Genomic DNA, 21503 nt, shown 5'->3' with positions numbered 1-21503 from the left:
TTTGTAAGTGACTGCTGCTGGGGTCCTTCCAGCTCCTGAGCTCTTGTAAAGTTGCTCAGTCTTTACACTCAATAGGTACTTTCTGTGTGGTGCTGGGGGGAGAGGAGAAAAAGGGAAATGAGTTAATTAAAAATCGCTATATATCCTGTTAGGGAAAAAACAGAAATTCCCTTAAAAAAACTAAAGTGAAAAGGTAGAATCCAATTGCTTAGTAGAAACTCCAGTGTTTGCTTATATTGCTTTTCTGTTACATAGCATTGCATTATTGATAGTAGTGGCTTACAAGGTGTCTGAAAGAGAGATGGGAGCAGGAAAGAAACCAAGTCCACTAACACGTTGCATCCCAAGTTCATTAGCATCTTGTTTTATTCTGATGCAGCAAGTATGTATGCCTAATGCAAAACTTGGCCTGCTGCTCTGAATTATCATCCTCGGTAACTAAGCTTTTGGATCCTGACTGTGGATTAGAAAAATGTAAGGGACTGAGAAGGTAATGGATGTAGACTAACATTGCTGGTATTAAATAAGATGATGCTGTAGGAAACTACACATGAATGTCAAATACAGGTTTCTTTGCCCTTTTTCTCTCTTGCTTTATAGTCTTTTTCCACCCTGGCTCTTATTTTGTAATTTACTCCTTCTTTCTTGTCTTGAGAACTGAAAGTGTTCACTGAAATGGTAATATTTGAGATCCGTATTCATATCAAGTCTAATCTAGTAGCAGCTGCCATTGGAACGGCTGTCAAATACAGTTTTAGTGAGCTGTGCTTGCTAAGCATTTTCTAATACTGATGTTACTAGCATGAAAGCAGGCTGATCACTCAAGTTAGATTGGTTCCCCACCCCTAAAATCGAGAAGAAAAATTATTACACCCTTTTTTAAACAGAAATTGCATAGACCAGAAATTACATAGTTCTTTGTCTGTATGTCGTTCTTGCCCTCCTGAAGCAAAAGTAGATCTCAATGCATGTCATACCATTCAAAGTAATTTTTAATGGCTTTTAGCAGGTACCTGTTTACCTTCTGCGAACAGCAACTAATTGTGTTTCAGTCAGGGAATCTATTTCTTTCAGATTTATGCAAAACATTTATATTTGCTTAACTTTTCCTCAGCTGTGACAGATTTTATGATGCATAGCATACAATTCAGTGCATTATGCTGTTCAACCTGTATCTGTTCATGTAAAATTCTGAGATGATACAGTGCTGCAAGTGACATACATATATATCTCTGTATATCTATATATATCTGTGTGCGTGTGCACTTCTGGAGGTTACATGGAAAGCAGTTACAGCTGGAAGCAGGCTGTGGTAAAGATGGAATGAATCACTATAGGTCAAGTAGGATGTTTTTTGTCTAGGGGCATAGACCACATACTACATCAGGTTTCCCAATAGGTCACAGACAGTTGAAGTATATGTGATCCCAGGTACAAATCACATAGATCTACTCTCGGAAAGATTGTGAAAGAACAAGTGGCTGCTCACTCTCTGTTTGTTGCTGTTCACAGAGCAAACAAAGCTAAGAGGACTGGATATTTTTTTTAAGATATGGGAGCATTTCAGAGAGAAATACCTTATAAAATTAGGGCAAATAATCTTCTGTTTCTTTCAGTAACATCTGTTAACTTGCATTTCATGTTGTATTATTTTTTACTCAAATATCAGGAGTTTCTCTTCATAGTCACCAAGATGTTTAGAGGGATGGAGCATCTCTCCTATGAGGAAAGGCTAAAAGAATTGGGACTGTTCAGCCTGGAAAAAGAGAAGGCTTCAGGGTGACCAAATTGGAGCCTTCCAGTACCTGAAGGGAGCCTACAAGAAAGATGGAGGGAGGCTATTTAGAAGAGCATGTAGTGACAGGACGAGGGGGAATGGCTTCAAACTGACAGAGGGCAGGTTTAGATTAGATATTAGGAAAAAATTCTTTGCTGTGAAGATGGTGAGGCACTGAAACAGGTTGCCCAGAGAAGTTATGGATGCTACATCCCTGAAAGTGTTCAAGACTAGTTGAATTGGGCTTTGAGCAGCCTGACCTGATACCTGCCTATGGTAGAGGGTTTGGAACTAGATGATCTTTAAGGTTCTTTCCAACTCAGGCCATTCTGTGATTCTACGATAGAAAGATTCAAGCAAAGCACAGTGTTACTTTACGTGACATAACAGATCGTTGAAAAGAATTTTGTTTTCCTGAGTTGCAGGTACCTTGGTTTAACTTTTTAAAAATTAGCTTGGTATTCTTTTTCTATATTGCTACCTTCTCTCCTCTGTTTGGAGGTCTGGATTGTCAGAAGCCAGAAAAATGGACTTCATATTGTTTGCATGATGTATGCAAAATGGACCCAAATTAGACTGGACTTTTTGTCTCTTTTAGCCATTTTCTGTACATGCAGGATGCATTTCTGAGATAATAGATTAGAGGTTGAAAGTAGTAAATATACAACCATCAAATAAAAAAAACTGTTGCTGAAATATGTGAAAGCAGCAAAGCACCTTAAAGGGAAATGATTTGTCTGAACACAATAGTGTAGAGGTCACTACTCATTTGCTCATATGCTTTCTATTACTTTAACTATCACCATCCTTCAGTTAATACATAATGAGATATACCTGAACTAAAAGAATAATGCAGAATGGCCAGAGTACTGGCTGCAAATTCCTAATAGTTGAATCTGAAAGCAAATATATGAGCCAAGTTTAGATACATTTAGAGTCAAGCAAAAATAAGAGAAGGACCTTGCTTGGCCTGTGAAAACTAAATTCTGTGAAGGCTAATTATCTATCTACTGGATTAGGTGTGTCATTTGCATGATACATGTTTCAGAGGGAAAATCATATTTTAACTTTTTCCTGCTTTTGTTTATCATAAAGTGCCTAATATTACCATATGCTGAACTAGGGTTTTCCCACAGAAGAAGTGTTTCACTACACAGTTTTTGCTGGTGTGTGTATGCACAGCCATGGGAATAGTAGTTTTTTAATTGACACAGTTGAATGCAGTACAGACAATAATTGCTATTTCAACTGCTTTTCTCATTCTTTATCTTAACTATTGTTTAGGAATGCAAAGATTTTAAGAACCTGAATATAAAAACCTTTATCTGTTTTAGCACATGTATGTGGAACATGTTCTAGAAATACCATGGTATTTCACAGATTTAGGCACTTTGTCCTACTCCTCTTTAATTCAATGTATTTTAAAAGTTGGCTAGATAGAGCAAAAGTCCTCCTGGTTTCTGTAAAAAAGAAAAATTTCTGGACATTTACCAGGATCCAGGGGAGAAGAGCGCTGAATCTCAGAAGTCACCAGAGAGCTTAGAAATTTCTGACTTGAGTTCAAATGACAAACAATACTGTGACTATTGGCATCTAAAATGTAGTTCTGGTGCACAGTGCAGCAGCTGTTTATCACGTTAGGGTAGCACTCTGCAGTGCATACATAGGATGCAGAGTAGAAAATGAGGAATAATGTGTTGATGCTGGAGATCTAGAGCCCAGTGATAAATCATAAATGTTCTGCCAGTAGCATCAATGCAACTGTCTTTGACTCCAGCCCATGGCATACTTTTCAGTAACTTGGAGCACAGGGCTTTGAAACAAACCATACTGAAAGACGGGATGTTCTTTTGCTCAGCCAGACCATGTTTGTCCTCATTACATGGAAAAGGGTTGAAAATTTCCTGGGCTGTGGGCACAGTTGATGTATTTACTCAGTGCCTTCTCCATCCTCTTCCTTTCCTTCCAGGTAGAGTTACTGATTATTTCAGGGGCTCAAAACCTTACTTAAAGGCCAGTTGTTTACTCTTCTTTTTAAGCATAAGCTGTTCGGTTGTGCTAATCTTAAGTTTTCCACAAGCGTTGCTCTTCCACTAGCTCATTACCCTTTTGGATGTGTTTGTATCTAGCTGTTATTTAGCTGCCATGCCACTGCAATATCGGAAACATTTCACATGCCTAGATGATATTATGGTCATCTAAAACATAATTATGTTTTATAAAGGCAAAATTCTTACCTGCTCACATTATTGCTAAGAGAATCAAAGAGCTTTTCAGAGCTAATGACTTTTTCTTGGTTTGGATTTTAAAACCAAAAGTTTTTATATGTGCCAGCTAGGAGAAACAAAAGCAGAAATAAACAGGTATGAGATCTAAAATTCTGTCTTATTCCATATCGGTCAATCAGGTACTGCAGATGCTCTCTTTTAAGATGAGGAATCTCTATAGTGGGTATAGCATTTTTGTTCCATTACTGAGTGAGATTTAGAGGTGCTAGGGTTCTAGGCAAAGCTGTGCCAGCACAGTTTTGAGTTGGACAGCAGCTTCTTGATAGCTGTCGTGAATTGATGGGAGGAAGCCTTCACTGTGTGGTGACTTATACTGAAAGCTGGCATAGCCCAAGAGGTTTTGGAACAGTAGTTCTAGTTTTAATACAGCGCTGTACTTATCTAGTGTGGTGAGCTGACCATAGCCAGCTAAGCACCCACACAACTGCCCACTCACCCCCTCTGCCCCACCTCCAGTGAATGAGAGAGAGGGTAGGAAGAGAAAAGCAAGACATATACAGTTTAGTATGTTAAGGAAAGAGGAGGAAAAAACAAGTGAAGCAAGGGAAATCTTTCACCACCTCTCACAGGTAGACCCATGCCCAGCCAGTCTTCAAGTAGCCACCTTGGAAGCCAAAAAGCTCACCTTCATCTTCCTCCACCTGTTTCTATTAATGAGCATGACATTAAATGGCATGGAATATCCATTGGCACTCCCAGCTTCTTGCCCACCTCAGCCTATTTCCTGGAAGGGGGCAGAGGAGCAAAAAGAGAAGATATTGAGGCTGTACCAGCATTCTTCAGTAATAATCAAAACATGGGTGCATTATCAACGCTGTTTTAGTGACGAATCCACAACACAGAACCATATGGGCTGCTATAAAGAGAGTTAACTCCTTTACAGCCAGACCCAGTACATCTATATAAAGCCTGTTCAGATTTCCATGGGGACTCCTTATGCAATGGGTCCTTCATCTCGCAGCATCCACATACCCTAAATGTCACTTAATGAATCTTCTACTTCCACTTCCCAGGGACCTGAGCATCTGTGAACTCTCCTGCAGCTGAGAGCATATCAGTGCTACTGCTGGTTCCACCAGGAGTTAATTACCACTTGAAATTAGTATTTTAATGAACTGATTTCAGCAAACGTAAAGCAAAATCTCCCAGATGTTAAAGAAATAAGCAGGAAGTAAAATTAATAACTGTAAAGTTCAACAGACAAATGGTCAGCAGGTGCTGGCTTGGCAAAGGAGTGGAACATTCCTGTTTCAATTTGTGGTGGAAGGAGACTGGTTCAGATTTTGGTCCTGCAAGCTGCCACAGCTCTTAGGGACAGGGCTTAGTGGGACTTGGCAGTGTTATGTCTGTGGTTGGTCTTCATGATCTTGGAGGTCTTTTCTAGCCTAAACGATTCTGTGATTCTCTCTCTGTCTATCTCTTGATCTGCTAAGGGAGTAGTAATTTAGTAACTACACTGAAAGTTCAAATAGTGTAATTGTCATCAAGTGAAAGAGAAACACTCTGGAGAATGGTTATTGCTTTGCCCAGAAAAAAAAAAAATCAGAAAAGCAAGAAAAAATTCTTACCCTGCTAAATTGAAAAATTAACCTGTGTGAGAGATAGGAATGCTTTTGTGGAGTTTGCAATGATTACACAGCCTGTCAAACAGCAGTGGATATTTTGTTCAGCAAAATCAGTACTCTACGAGATTTGAAAGTCTTTCAAAAAGTTGTGTGGGTGTGTGAAAATCGAAGTAACAAGAATTGTCATTAAAGGAGAAATGAGCTAAAATGAGTCTGAGGAGAAATTTTATTTTTGAATGCTCAGAAGAAAAATCCCCTGATACTCAGCAGTTAGATTAGAGAACAGCATAAATGCTTAGAAGAGGGAAAGCGAGCACAAATTTTTCAAATGGAGGCTGCAATGATTTGATTTTTTAAAATAGATTTTTGTACATACCAGTAAATTAAGTTCTGTTAACTTTTTGTTTCTCTTGCAGTAATGGTTATCTCTCAAAGCCGCAGTCATGAAGGCTGTATAATAACAAATGGACAGTTATCGACATGCTGAGTTTTTACTTAGTTTGATTTTTTTTTTATTGTTTGTTTCTCAATGGTGGTGATTTGCACAAAGGAAGGACTTTTTTCCCCAGAAACTCATTGAAAAGTAGGAGTTAAAAAAAGAGTTGCAGAAAGTTTGCTGTGATTTGATAGACAGGCATACAAAGTAAGTGTGAAGTTACACAGAATAATGATGCAAGTAGGGATCACTTCAGCGATGCTGGCTGATATGCAGTGCAATAAATCTGCTTGTAATGAAGTTAAAGCAGATATGCAACTGAAATTGTTTAGTAAGGGAGCCTAGAAGGAAATTGCTTAAGATTACAATACATTCTTTCAAATGAAACAATTCCTTTTGCTCTTACTAAAATATCTGAGCCCAAAGTTGGGTGTTAATTGATGTTTTGTTAGTTTCTTAATACTGTACAGGTCATTGTTTCAGTCATACATTTGCTCCAAATTGATCACAAAATCATCAGACTTTGACAGTGGAGCACTTAATTTCTCATTTATTCTGTGTAATCGTCTATCTCTGGCAGTTGTGTGCATTTATGTACTTTCAGCACATTAGAATGAGAATTTTAACATTTCTCTATTGCAGAAAATATGGTAGCAGTTGAGACTTCTGACAAATTATATTGCAGAGGGAATTTTACAAATTATTGTCAAATGTCACAGTATTATTTTTACTGCCATTCTGTGTCCTTGCTTGGTTTTCTACCTTATTTAGTATGTGGGGTTTTTTGTTCTAATTTGTTAGGATTAGTTTAATCAGCACATAAGTATGCTTGTCCATTAGATAATGTGATACTCCTGATTTGAATTAACATGAACAAAGTAGAAAGTGTCAAGTTAAACTGTAATCCATACAGATAAATAAAGCAATTATACACACACCTGTGACCCGGAAAGAGAAATCTGTGCTCTGGCAAAGATAATGCTGCAGTTTTACACAACAGGAACATGCCTTTGAAAGAAAGTTGTGTGTCCTGTTGAGGTAGAATCAGAGAACAGTTTGGGTCCAAAGGGAATTTTAAAGATCATCTAATCTGCCCTCCCTGCCATAGGCAGGATAGATCAAGTTGCTTAAAGTTCTGTCCATCCTGACCTTGAATACTTAAAACTGTTGGGAGTTAAAGGCATAATGGATGTATATTAAAGCCATAATGGGGGTAGGGGTCATGTATTTAAGATGCAACAACACTTCTGTGTTTAATATGTCCAGACATCTGATAAAAAGCCACATGATGTAAACAGTTGCATGAGAAAGACATGAGGGGTTAGCAATAAATTATGATTGCTTGCAACTCTGAGGAGTCATTTTGAGTAATGGAGCAATCATTGCCTTTTGTTCCTAGAATGAGCAGCTTTGTTCAAAAATACAGTTAATTATGGTTAAATACCTGTTCTTTTTGCAGTCTGACTGATGTGGCACAGACAGGTTTAGGTCAGTTGCCTCTCACTCAGCTGGCTAATGGTTATTAGTGGCACTGAGGATTCTGTCATCTTGTATTGATATCACAAGGCCTCAATAACACACAGGAAATTGGAAGGGAAATAATGGAAAACATAGCACTGAACAGCATCAGTGAAAAAGATCCCCTTTCACTTTTCCTATGAACAAGTAGAGCAGAAAAGGGTCTTCTAACTCATTTCTGGGAGCTGGACGTGCTGATCTCTCTGGGTCAGTGATGCTGCATGTGCAGCTCCTGTGCATAGCCTGAGATGTGCACGAGTCCAGGGTGCGGTGTAGATCTTAGGCACTGTGACACACCCTCTCATCTGTGGTGACACAGAGAACAAAGCTGAGGGCCCACCTTGTCCAGCAACATGGAGTACATCAGGGATGGCTCAGCCTTTGAGAAGGCGGAGTGCCTTGCAAGTCAGCTTGCCCTGACAGATGGGGAGCAGGCAGTAGGAAGCAGCAGTTTTGACTGGTAGGATAATACATGGTGTTCTTGGCTTTTTTTTAAGGCAAGTCTTGCTTAGGTCAGGAGGCCAAGTTCAAGTGTTTCAAGGGCTGGATGTAACCTCTGGGCTGCTCAGCCCACACTGCTTTCAACTGCTGTCTTTCAGCATTGCACACCAGAACGTGCAACAAAACTTCTTTCCACCACTTTTCTTCCCACCTGCCCAGCTTTACAACCAGGCTAGATTCCCAAGTGGTTTTTGTCTTTGATTGTAACACTGTATTGAATGTTTCACTGCACTCATACTTTAGAGAAATCTGTGTTTTCTCATGTTTTTTTGCAAGCATGAGTTATCAAGCAAGCTAATAGGGTAGTAAAAGTGTTTGACATTAATAAAGCTAATGAACAGCAATGTTGGATCTGTCCTCATGCATGCAATCAATTTTATGAAGCTGGCTTTTTTAATCATTTCTCCAGGTCCTTATACAGGACCCTGGGAAAAATGAGTAATAAATACTTAAACACTTCCAATACTTTGATGAATATTTTACATTGTAGAATATGTGAAATTAGTAATTAATGCAGACTTGAGAGTTAGAAAAATTTTATAACCGGAGTGGTTGGTCACTAGGCTCAGGGATACAGCTGGAACTGAATTAAAGAAAAGTGTTTGCCAAATCATCTGCTTGCATTTCATGAAGTACTGAGAGTGCAAATGGAAAATATTTCCTAGGGTGTACTAGTTCTCACCTTTGCATTCTGGAAAGCTCTGGTAGAGCAGTGACAATGGGCATAGTATAGGCTAGACCACAGCGAGGGTGAGACAAAAGAAGCAAAAACTGTGAAGATGATGCCAAATGGCAGTATATCCCTTCTGCTTCAGTTGTGGCATCTAGACTCTGAGCAGACAGTACTGGCAAGGTCTGAGGAATGGTACAAGCAAATCACCTGGGGCTGGAAAAAAAGGTCCAACTGCTGTGTTTCAGTCCAGTTTCTCTGAAAGCAAGGACATTAGAAAGAAAATCTTGTATGCCTATGGCAAGGAAATAGAGGAAACATCCAACCAAGGAAATCAATTTTTTCTGTCTTGAGGTTCTGAGATGACTTACCTATTTACATCCTGTTTTCCTCTCTGCTTAAGTTCACTCCCAGTGAGAGGATACTCTAGTTATGGTTGCAGTCTGTTAAGCAATGCAAGTGTCCCACCTCTGTAATTTCTGCCTGCTGATGTCTGTATCCATGTCAGCCAAAAGTGCAGTGAAGCCCTCTGGTTAATAAAGCCTTCAGAGCACAGGAGAAGACCCCTCCCCCTGAGAGGCACCCAGCTTGGGCTTTTGGTTTTGCCAGCACAGTTCACCTCCTGTGGAAATAAATAACCTGTCAAGTATGCCATTTGATATCTAGCAACAGAGGAAAGTGGTGTTTTATTGTGGCTGCTGCCTTCTGGGGCAGATGGAAGAGAGTAGGTCAGGATAGCCCTTTATTTTGGGAAGGACTCTCCACATTCACCCCAATATAAGTTTTCACTGGAAGGTGAATCTGTCTTCATTGTCACCAAAGTCACAGTGTTTGTCCATCAGAAAATACCCTGAAGTGCTCCATAAAACTAACCTTAAAATTGTTATTCTGGTAGTACTTAAAGAAGTAGGAATCTAGTCCTGCTTTTACAGAATTTAAGTCCTTTCTACATGAAATGTGAATGTGTCACCCACCCAAAACCAGCTAATGTTAAAAAGCAAAGTTGGCTGTGTGGAAAGCACTTGGAAGAAGTGTAGGGCTAAAGAATATATTATATTGATGCTTTAATGCTAAGTAAGAAAAAGAGCTGAGTTTCCAAATGAGCATGTTAGGGCCAAAACCAAAAAATGATTCAGTAATGAAACAGGAACTGATGGAATATTTTTCTGCTCCTGAGATCGGAAATACCAACATAGGGCATAGAATTCAAAGTATGGCAGTATTCTGTATTATATTTAATCTATTTCTATATCTTCACAGCATACATGAAAGTAGATTTTATGGGAAGATCAGCTGAGCTTTTTCTGTGAGTTTTTTTATCAGAGGCAGTCCTGGTTTTCAGTTGTGCAGTTTGTGAAAAGATCAGTAAGGTTTCCATTACATCAAACAGTCACATGGAAAAGGCCATGAAATTACTGAAAAACAGGTTTGTGGTTTTCTCTTTAAATTATCTGGAAGAGACTTTCCACTTTGCATTAGAGAGGTTGTAGGAACTGGGGGGTTGTTTGTTTGCAGGTTTTGGGATTTGGTTATGGTGGTTGGTTTTTTGAGAGGGAGGGTTGTTTTGTGGGGGTTTTTTTGGTTTTGTTGTTGATTTGTTTTGTTTCAGTTTGGTGGTTTGGTTTTTTTTGCAAGTTGACCTTCTCTAGAAGAATCCAGCATACTTTTTCAGAAGGAAGCCAGCATATTTTCTTTTGGTGTTCATGCCAGTACTTTGAATTGAATAGGTAAAACACATACCTCATGAGAACTTCTCATGATCGTATTAAGTCTTATTGTTCTCAAATTGAGACTTAGGTTGCTTATGCTATGTCCCTTTTCCAGAATCTGGAATGATGATCAATAGTGATTTGTGTTGTCTGCAAAATGGGAAGGGGTGGCGATTTTTAGCCTAAAGAAATAATAGGGGAAAGTAGGCTAGTGCTCAAAAATCTTAGGTGTGTTAAGATAAGGATACAGTTCTTTTATGTGACCAAACTGGCAATATTTGTCTAATAGGTAGATGGTGGAATAATTTATACGATTTTTATGAAAGAGTATAACTTGTCCAGGAAACAAAGGGGAAACAGCTTGTGTACCAGCACATAGGCTTGCTCTGAGGTCCAGATCACCAACATGTGCCTGGAAAGGAATACAGTGGGAAACATTATCCAATAGGTTTTTCAATGCATTGGTAAGATTTTAACATTTAAGGTGAAGGAAATAGCTAGAAGACTCTTTTCTCTGTAAATAAAGAAGAGGAAATCATTGAGGTTGTCCAGACAGGGTAACCTTGGTGAGAGCAATCTAAGATATATTATTATATACAGTTTCTATGATGGGAATGAAAAATAACAACATAATAGCAGCAGATTTCAAAGAAAAGCATATCAAAGTGCATACCTACCTCATTGTGAAAGAAAGGTTGAAAGAGTGTAAAACAACCCCAAATAGGAGAATAAAGTCCATAGGAAGTAGAAACTGTATCAGGTTACTAAGGTCGAAGTCAGAATTGTAGCACAGGCACTTAAGGATACTGTGAGAAAGACTAAGGCACAAAATGAAATGCAACTAACAAAAGAAACCAGAAAGAATAAGAAATGTTTTTATAAGGCTAGTTTTCGGTGATTCATAGTCAAAATGGAAAGGCTTATTAATTAGTGTTGTCCTGGTTCCTGTACTATTCAGTACCCTATTAGAAATTCAAAGAATAGAAAGGTTTTTCAAATTCCATGATCCAGTGAAGTGATTTCTGAATGGACATACTGTTATCCAGTTACATGAAGTTTTGAAGTGTTCACAGTTCACATCTACTTCTAGGTTTCCAAAGCTGTTGATTTCACTTTTCAGAAAGAACAGTATGACATATTGAGGTCTGCACTGAAGAGAAAAAATAAAGACAAGGTGCTGAAAGAAAAAGGGCAAATGAGACCATGTCCTCTTGGTTTTATACTGCTTTTCTGTAGGAGGCACTGGCTCCAGAGACAAAGGCATCCATGTACGTCCAGAGCTGGTATCAAATAATTTTAAAAGCACTGCTGTACTTGCACCTGGACTCTGCATACTCTTGTAGCCTTTCTGGCAAGTCCACGTAGACTGGGATAGCTTTAACCAGCATCTGACTGCTTGTTTTCAGAGTCCAGGAGAATCAGGGCTCCAGGTTAGCAGAGGGAGAGGGCAGCTGTTGGAGTCTTTCAGACTGGTGCATTTCAAAGAAGTCAGTGCTGAACATCAGAAACTGATGTTTTCTGATGTTCAGCACAGGTTCAACTCCAGGTGACTGGCAATGTTATCTTGTTGCTTAGCGGTCAGAAGAGGCTGCCTAAGCTGTGTCTTTAGGACGACCATGCCTGTCCTGTGATCTGAAATGCTGAGCTACAGAATAGTGGGAGACAGATGAACAAGCAGTGCGTCTCTTGGAAGAACTGCGAACTTTGGGAGCGGGATAAGAAGGAATGCTGTGGTGATGTGTTATAAACAAATCAGACAACCAAATCTGTATCAGCTCTGAAAGAACAGGCCTTAGTGTGACTGCACAGTGTTTTTAAGATGTCTAATAGCAAGCCTGAATGCTATCCAACAGGCAGCTGGAAATGCCCTGAAGTCCAGAAGAAGATCAAATTGTCTTTGTCCTAAACAAATTAAAGGCAGCACCTTCAGTTTAATCTAGTGTTTGAAGTCTCGTCTCTCCCAGAAAAAGGCTTGATGAAGAAAACCATTAGGCAGATGGACTGACTGAAGTGTTAAAATTGAATTAAGATTGGAATTAAAATCTAGATGTGGCCAGCAGTAATCGTATAAATTACGGGCTTTGTGAGACTGACTGCAGGGAGCTGCCTTTTTTGTACTCTCCTACTTGAAATACTGGCTACAGTGAAGATAATTTGTATGGAAAAGGAGAAGGGCATTGCCTACCTCAGGCAATAATGCACTAACTTTCAGGAGACAAAATCTTGTCTTGAGGAAGGAACACATGATGTTCTTCAGACACTTTTTACACAGGATAAAAATGCATCACTCCATCCTGAAGCAGAGGATATCTTTTTTAATTCCACCCTAACTGAAGAGAGTGTCTTGTCAAAGGGTTCAATGAGAATTTTACAAGCAATGATAAGGACTTTCTCCATCAATTTTCCTAATTGCTGCAATCCAGAAAAACTGAGGAAGTAGGTGACAGCATGAGTTTCCAAAGTACAGCAGAGACACAAAAGGCTTTGTTACATACATTTAATTTTTTTAAAAAAATACCAGTACAATAAGATGAAATAGAGATGTAAGTCTGAATTTAAACTCACAAGGCATGTAATTATTCAGCGTAAAAAGATATATATATATACAGTGGAACTTCAACTTACTAAGGGCCAATTTAATGAAAGAAAAGAACAACTAATGGACAACTGGAAAACAATAAAGCACATAAGAATCGTATGAATTAATGTATTATTACTCTAAGCATTATCCCAGACCCAATTTAAGCATGAAGATCTGATTTTTGAAAGCTGTTGAGCAATGTGCCATCAGTAGTCCTGTCTTACTTTGTTTCTAGGAATATAGGGTACAGATATATTTTTAGATAAATCCGTTTACATCTTATACATAAGGATTAATGTGAGCTGTGATTGATATATTTATCTGTGAGTATGTGTTTATAAATTAAATACAATGTCCAGGTGCTTTTCACTCTTGCCATATCTAACTCTTGCCATATCTAAGTATCACCGGTGGGTTAAATTCCTCTGAATTCTTCAGTTTCACTCCTGACTATACAAGAAGGTACAACATACCCAATTTCAATGGTGTGGGCCCTTGCCAAAGGGGATGATTCTGTCTCAGTGCAGAGTCATTGGAGGAAAATACTTTGAGGGATAGGAAAATCCTTTGTATAACAAGGAGAAAATCTTTTGAAAACGTGCCTTAAAAAGATGGCTTTTCAGAAGAGCATTGTAAGAAATGCTGACAAGATGGGTAATAATAACTTTGATAATGAATTCCTGAGTAAATAACTGAGATAAATCAATTCAGGCTTTGTCCCTCTTATGAGGGACAGCTTTGAAGCTATTCAAAAACTTGACCTTTTTGAAAGACAGTTAATCAAGACAGTTAAAATACATAACTGAAAGAAAATTAAGTATCTACTTTTTGATGTTGAGAGATGGCATTTAGTCTCAGAACTCGAAACCTCATCAGTCTCTCAGAGGACTTTCAGTTCATCCCAACATTCTCGTTGCATGCTGAGGTAAGGAAATTATTTTCTCAATTCACAAACTAATTTCAAAAACTCAGAGCCCTTTCTTTTATACCTTTTTTATTGTAATACTGGTTCCCAATGAAGCTAGTTCTTCCTTTGGAAGGTGACTTGACAGCCATAAGAAATCTCAGTATAAATCAAAGACCCATTTTCAGTCTAACAGGCTCAAATGACTTGGAAGTTCAGGTCTGTGCATGAGTTGTACTCAACACCCTAAATGTAGAAACATCATGCTAACTATGCTGTTACATTCAAGTTACATGACCCAGCCCATATAAAAGTCCTAAAAGTAATGGGTATTTGTTCAGGGCATCATGGCAAGGTTTGCAAGCTGAGCCATGGCATTGTTCTGATTTAGCTATGTTGGTTTGCATTCTTAAATAAGGACCGCCTTTGGAGACACTACACTGTTTTCAGATGCACGGTGTCATCATACCCAGTGTCAGAGGAGATTTCTGTCATTAATTTGCATTATACAGAATTTTTTTTCTAGTGTAACCATATTTAGTTAAAGACTGTTTCCATCTGTTCAGCTTTTCTGTGTCTCACAGGTCCTGGAGACTTTTAGAAAGTGTAGTCAGGGGCTAAACTTCTAAATTGCATCCTGAATTCCCAAAGATTCAGCACTGTCAGTAGAGCCATTATAAGCTTCCAGGGTGGCTGACCTTCAGTCTTTTGAAACATTGAAGTTTCAAAAATGCATATTAATCATATCTATTCTATTGTTTTTCTGTGAGTCACCAGGTTTCCTTCAGCTGAGAAGTGTGTTGAAGAAAATCAACAAATGCCATTTGTTTCTTCCACTTACCCTTTTGACTTCATTCTACCAACTGTATATCCATGAGTACTTCATGTTTACAAAGATAAAAGTGGAGACTTTGAAAGATTTTCTCTGACGTGTTACTCCAGTGCCATAGCAGGAGAACTTAATATGTCTAGAGCTCTCCTTGCTTGATTTCTTCTACACACGTCCTCTCTTCACAGGAAACATATTTATTTATTAGACCTTATTTATTCTCACAACGTACACTTACATTTAACACATGCAGGCCTAAATATTTTGAAATTAAATATTCTGAAAAGCTCTAACTTTGGGGCTTTTAAGATGTATCCTGTTTCTGCAAAGTATAGAGGAACCAGAGAAATTATGGGGAAGTTCAAGAAAAACAGGATTCTCTCACTGATGCACACGTTGTATGGGCACAGAAGGCAGAGATTAATACTTTATTGTTGGAAGCAAGCATAGCTGTGTAGGGATCCAGGTGTATTCTTAGAGCAGCAAAGCAGGCCAGGGAGGCACCTGTTGTGCAGTCTGATGGCTGCTCCGTCTCCAGACTGGTATTCATGAAGTGGCTGTGTACAAGAGCTTCTAGAAAGAAGGCATTCTCAGTTCCACAAAAAAACTCTCTATTTCTCAAAATTTTTTCCTCTTTCATGCAGCAAGAACTCTGTCCCTGAGACAATGGTTGTGGGTGCCAGGAGACAGCGGGATGCTAGGAACAAACTTCTTGAGTCTGGCATGAGCTCCTGAGAATCAGTTTCTGTGCTGTGCAGAATGGTGTAACTACAGATCAGTTCTTCCTCTTGACTGTGAAGTCCACAGTCCACTATTCTGCCTGTACTTAATCTTGCAGTCTGGATGATATATGGACCATGCTGTTTCCTTGCCTGCTTTGGGGTTGGTGTATTCAAACCCCCAGAGTTTTGTGATTCAAAATTCCTGAATAATTGTTAAGGGCTCTACTGTGTCTGTGGAGGATAGTTTCATATCCCATTTACATGGGAATCAAGTTTCTTAAAAAAGGCTATCACCTTTTGAAATTCCAGTTGTTTCTGAAAATCAGCAATTAGCAAATGTATGTTCTGTATTTTAAGACAACAAATCTGTCTGTTGTTGTATTACAGGTTTGCTTTTAGCTGCTGTGGGTGAGCAGAGTATCTCTTCTGCTTGAAGAAATACGTTAATAATGTTTTAGAAAACTGATTGTTCTGACCCTCCTGAGGCTAATTTTGAATAGCGCTGTGTGAATGTAACTTTCTAGAGGAACAGAAAACCACTTCATCACATTTGGTCACTGGGTAGAACTGCTAACATGCTTTGCAGTCCCATTTCTGGTTTTTCAGTGCACACATGACTTTTGGTACCAACCGCTGGGATACAGGAACTGTTTGTAATGAGCTCTCCAGAGATTTCTTGCACTGTGTGCACCCTTGAGCTGTTCAGTCATGTCCTATGGACTTTCGTGTTTTTGTGTTACTGATCTTTCTCATTATCTATGAGTGCTTCACAGCTGGGAGCAACCTTGGGAACTGTCTGGACAGCCCAGTGCACCGCTAGGTAAAGATGAATTAGCGTCAATCCTTGCTGTGCAAACTTGGTATCATTTCATGGCAGAACCTTTATATGTATTGAGATACATGTGTTCCATTTGCCAAAACATGTATATCATTACATAGTTGCAAATGCACAATGTTTCTGTCTCCACATTCCTCCTAGTAGAATGTTGAATATTATATCAGTAGCAAAGTGTGAAGGTAGGAGATGATGTCACTAAAACAAATATTCTTCTTTATTTTTCTTTGTAGATTAATGCAGCAAATAATTTCGCCAGTTGCAGAGAGGAAGCAGAAGACAGTAACACTTATGAGCTTATGTTAGGCTTGGAAACTCAACCAGCCATGAGTAAGTCATGTTGTTAGACAGTTTTATTGGGTTTTGTATGTGCTGTATTAAGCGTTTGAAGTTATGGACAGAGAGGGCAAATTCTAACACTTTCAACTTCCACATGTTACTGCAACTTCCAGGGAAGGCAGATGTCCTAGGAGAAGGGGAAGGCAGTTGGGGGATTCAGCTATGATAACAAAGCTATCGCTCAGTAAGAGAGATCTCAGTGCAACCACACCTCCTTGTAAATTCTGGAAATTTATCATCTCTACTCTGAACCCTGAAAACAGCTGAATTCTCCAAGTTCTCAGAGAACAGCCTTCAGATAAGGGGAGGCACTGCCTACAGCTGCAGTGAAGTCCTGTATGGAGGCACAGACAGTTGATGTTTTGCAGCTTGATGTTCCTATTTCTAAGCATAGATTGTTGACAAGCTTATTGATGATCTGTGGTCATATCCATTCCCCTTGAAAACTGCAAAGTTGCTTATTTGCATTTACTGATAGCATATATTTTGCATATATCTTAAGAGTATCCTGGATCTATAATGCTAAATTTTATTCTCTTTCTATCTTGTTTACAATTTTATCTTTTTAACTATCTCATACATATGAAAAGGAAGTTTCTTATTTGCTAAATTTAGGCTGGTTGCTTTAGCACATATAGGTGGATGATAGACACTGGAAAAAAACAGGTTAGCTCTGGTAGGTTTTCCAGTGTCTCTGTCACACTGTATATGTGAACACTGCAGGGTGGACACATGGAAGAAGAAAACAAATTGTAACAGCTGGCCACATTAGCCAACTAAATGCCCTAACCTCACATTTGAGTCACTGGTGAAAGGCAGACATCACCAAAGGATAACGCAGAATGGAAACCTACCTCAAGGGTTCAGTACAGTCTGATGATGGACTTGTGTAGTTACTCTATTATGTTACTGATCTTGACTACTAAAATTTTGATGCTGTACATAGCAGTTTAAAATGTACACTTTCACATCCCTCCACTGTATTCTTGTTCTGTGGTCCATGGACCACTAAAGAAAGAATCACAGAATTGTGGAATCAATTAGGTTGTAAAAGACCTCTGAGATCATCAAGTCCAACCTATGATCCAACACCATCCTGTCAACTAGACCATGACACTTAAGTGCCATATCCGGTCTTTTCTTAAACACCTCCAGGGATGGTGACTCCACCACCTCCCTGGGGAGCCCATTCTAGTGCCCAGTCACTCTGTGTAGAACTTCTTCTTAATGTCCAACCTAAACCTGCCCTGATGCATCTTGAGGCTGTGTCCTCCTGGCCTGTTGCTGGTTGCCTTCAAGAAGAGGTTAGGTAGTTGTAGGGAGAGATGAAGTCTCTCCTGAGCCTCCTTTTCTCTAGGCTAAACAACCACAGCTCCTCAGCCACTCCTCATAGGACTTGTGCTTCAGTCCCTTCACCAGCCTCGTTGCTCTTCTTTGGACATGCTCCAGGACCACAACATCCTTCCTGAACTGAGGGGCCTAGAACTGGACACAGTACTCGAGGTGCAGCCCCACCAGTGATGAGTACAGGGGAAGAATTACTTCCCATCCTGCTGGCCACACTGTTCCTGATACAGGCCAGGATGCCACTGGCCTTCTTGACCACCTGGGCAGAGGAACTCTGTCTCCACAGGTGTACAGTCATGTCTCTCATGGGCAATGTTTATTTCATTTTAAGGAGAAAGCACCCAAAACCCCATTGTGTAAAAACAAGTACCACAGATATGTGAACTGTGGCTTTATTTTGTTAAGTGTTGCACTGTGCCGCACTGAAAATCAAGTAATACAAATTATGCAGGCAAGGAAAGTGTATGTGATTTCATTCTGACAGCAGCTCTAGAAGAGTTTAACATTGCACGCACGAAGATGGCATGTATCAGAGTAGCAAGGTACAATGAAAACTTCCACTGTTCATTTGATAAATATTTAAAAAGCTGTTCACTGGCAGTATGTATTTGACAGCTTTTCTACTGTATCAGTTCATAAAAGTTTTATTAGCCATTGTGTTGCTTCTGTGGGAATCCTTGAAACAGGAAATGTTTCCAGATGGCAAATTTTAAATGAAATAATGCATTCTTTAGTATTAAAAGCCAAGCAGAACCCAGGAGATCAATATGGAATTGGATCGAGATGCCAACACAAAGCTGAAGTGGATGAGGAAAAGAAAGATGATGTAAGAGACAGCGGAGAGGAGACAGAACATGAAGATCAAGAAGAGGAAGAATCATATAGCTTTCACAACAGTCCTGACGATTTGTATGCCAACATACAGGATGATCTCAAAGAGAACAGAAGAGATTGCTTTCTCTGTAAGAGGCCACCCCCTCCTCCCCCTCGAAATCTGCCTGGCATCCTAAGACAGGACAATCTGCACAAATCACAAGGTACAGTCTTGGGAGGAAAATAAGCCCAGATACAAACATGTGCAAGTGCAGACTATGTGCTGTTGCAGAGATTACATATGATCACTTCTAACAGAGTAGCTAGGCAGTATGGCCCTAATGCTGCAAAGCAAACATGTGCATATGCTTTGCTGCATCAAGATGTTCATGACCAGGTCTGCGGGTAATACATTGGTATGGGCTGTTGGGTTCATGTTTTCCTAACTATGCCTGTTTCAGAGAGCTGCCAAATAATGCACTGGATTTACAAGAGAGGCTTGAAACAAAAGATTGAGCTTGTATTTTTGTCAAGTTGCCTTAAGTATTTACCATTTTAAAGCATTAAATACTATCCTGATTTAATATAGCTTGGAATTTCACAGGTAGAATTAATAGAAAGTGACCATGTAGAGAGAAGTAATGTAGTATTTTCTTATATTTTAGCTAATGTTACAGTTAGTTAGAAGTAAAAAGCTATATTGTGTTGCAGATTGAAAAGAAAGGGAGAAATTCTGACTGTGAATTAAATGCTTTCCCTTTTTTATCTTTTTTTCTAATACTTATTCCCCAGAGTAAAAATCTAAAATTTTGTGTTGGGTTTGGTTAAAGTGATGAGAAGCCCAAAATGCTATTTGCATCTGTTTCAAAAGGGATGATCATCAATTTTTCTCACTGAGAAAATAAGTATGCAAAATAATCCAAGCTGAAATACCAGACTCAAATAGGGGGGAAAAAACCCTTCTTATTTGTTATGGACACTACTGATAAGTGTGCACACAAACTGCTTCTCAGTTTCTCCACTGCTTATAACTGTTAACTCTGTTTTCAAATGTGATGTAACCTATTAGGGACTTAAATTACCATCACCAAGCACTCTGAAGTTCACATAATTAGACAGAAATAGCTCTTTAGTCTTATAGCCTGCTATAGGTAGGATTTTTCCTGTGTTCTGCTGTCCAAGAAAAAGCTGGCTACATGCAGGAATCCATAAGTGAATTCTAAGAGAAAGAGGGACAGAATAAAATTAATGCTAAAAATACGTTTTGCTTCCCACAAAATACTCAACTGAAGCTATATGTGTGTATAAATGAGGGGTCAGTTTTGGCACACGGGATTTGTTAGTGTAGGTTTGATATAAATGCCTGTCTTGGAATAGGTCTTACATGGCTATACCATCAGTGTGACCATCTCTGCCAAACACCAGCTGTCTGTATGTGGGTACCAGCAAAGAAAGTTTCCTGGCTTTGTACTGTCCTGTGCCGAATCCTGTCCTGGTAAAGCAGAGTTCATCTGAAAATACTCCTGTGTGAAGAGTTCATTTAAAACATGCTCTGAATTTTCCTATGTTTAGCCATAAAACATGATTGGGGAATGAGTTATCAGAATTCCTCTAAATGAGGATGATGCTTGCTTTCAAAGAGGAGCTCTAATGAGTCATTGCTGTGTATTCGCAGTGAGCCGCTTGCTTTAGGAGTTGCTGTGGAGTACTTCAAAGGCAAGTCCCCTTTTCTTCAAGTCTGTGTTTTGGCAGTGGCCTGAGAGTGCCCCCTGTGGGAGTTTAAAAAAAAAGAATGTCCTACAGAGAAAGAAGCAGAACTTGTATAGTGACACGGCAACAAAATATTCATATTAAATACGGCAGGTATATTAATCCCACTTGTTGTTTTAAAACATTTTTATATCTTAGTCAGAATACATGTTGATATTACATATTATTAATACATCCCATTTATAAATGATACATCCCATTTACAAAGGTATCCCACTTTAAAAGGTTGTTTAGCTCTTCTGGACCCATAAATAGATCATTCTTTAAATAGCAGCCAAACGATTGAAAACACCAGTAGTGACCACAGCCTAGTTTAGCAGATCCACATATGTACAGGCAGTAAATTACAACACAAGGAAAAAATGAGTCAGTACAAGAATTCCAGGCAGGTCTACTGTTTTTGCAGGAAAGATGGGTAATCATCACAAGGAGGTTATAAACATTTATGGGAACACCAGCTTCAGTAACGTAACTCTTAGAAGTTTGTGGGGATTTTAAAGACAAATCAAAGCAAGCCCAGGTATCGGGAAACTCATTAATGCCTTTTAATGCTGTAAAATGTACAAGCTAAAGGAAAGCAAGTTCTAAGTAGTTGTACTATGAAATATATGAAATACAAGGAGTACAGAGAGGCATTTGCAGGTATTGGAGCGGAGGTATTTGGGTAGTCTTAACACAGATTATAAGAGGTCATAAATTTTATCTACACTGTAAGGGGATGGATTTATTTTTTTTTTGACCTTGGCCTACAGCACATCTTAGTAAAGCCCTCAAAACCATGTGGGACATTGAAGATGTAGGAAAGACAAAATCCAACATTTTCTAAAATGAGTTTCAGTTCTTAAGTAATTATTGCAACAAGTAAGAAACAAAATGTTTTCCAAAATGCCGAGGGCCAC

At 39.0% G+C, this 21503-nt stretch overlaps 1 protein-coding gene across 1 annotated transcript in view; it reads left to right on the top strand.

Annotated features, from left to right (window-relative positions):
• The window catches only part of BANK1 (B cell scaffold protein with ankyrin repeats 1), a 134511-nt gene that overhangs the window by 95434 nt on the left and 17574 nt on the right, over positions 1-21503 (top strand). Inside the window, 2 exon segments of the mRNA XM_032686684.1 lie at positions 16569-16665; positions 18756-19058. Coding sequence (XP_032542575.1) covers positions 16569-16665; positions 18756-19058 — 400 coding nt within the window.

This window comes from Chiroxiphia lanceolata, chromosome 4, assembly GCF_009829145.1.
Source record: "Chiroxiphia lanceolata isolate bChiLan1 chromosome 4, bChiLan1.pri, whole genome shotgun sequence".
NCBI classification, from domain to species: Eukaryota; Metazoa; Chordata; class Aves; order Passeriformes; family Pipridae; genus Chiroxiphia; species Chiroxiphia lanceolata.
The sequence above is the reverse complement of the archived record's forward strand: the minus strand, read 5'-3'. Positions and strand labels throughout refer to the sequence as shown.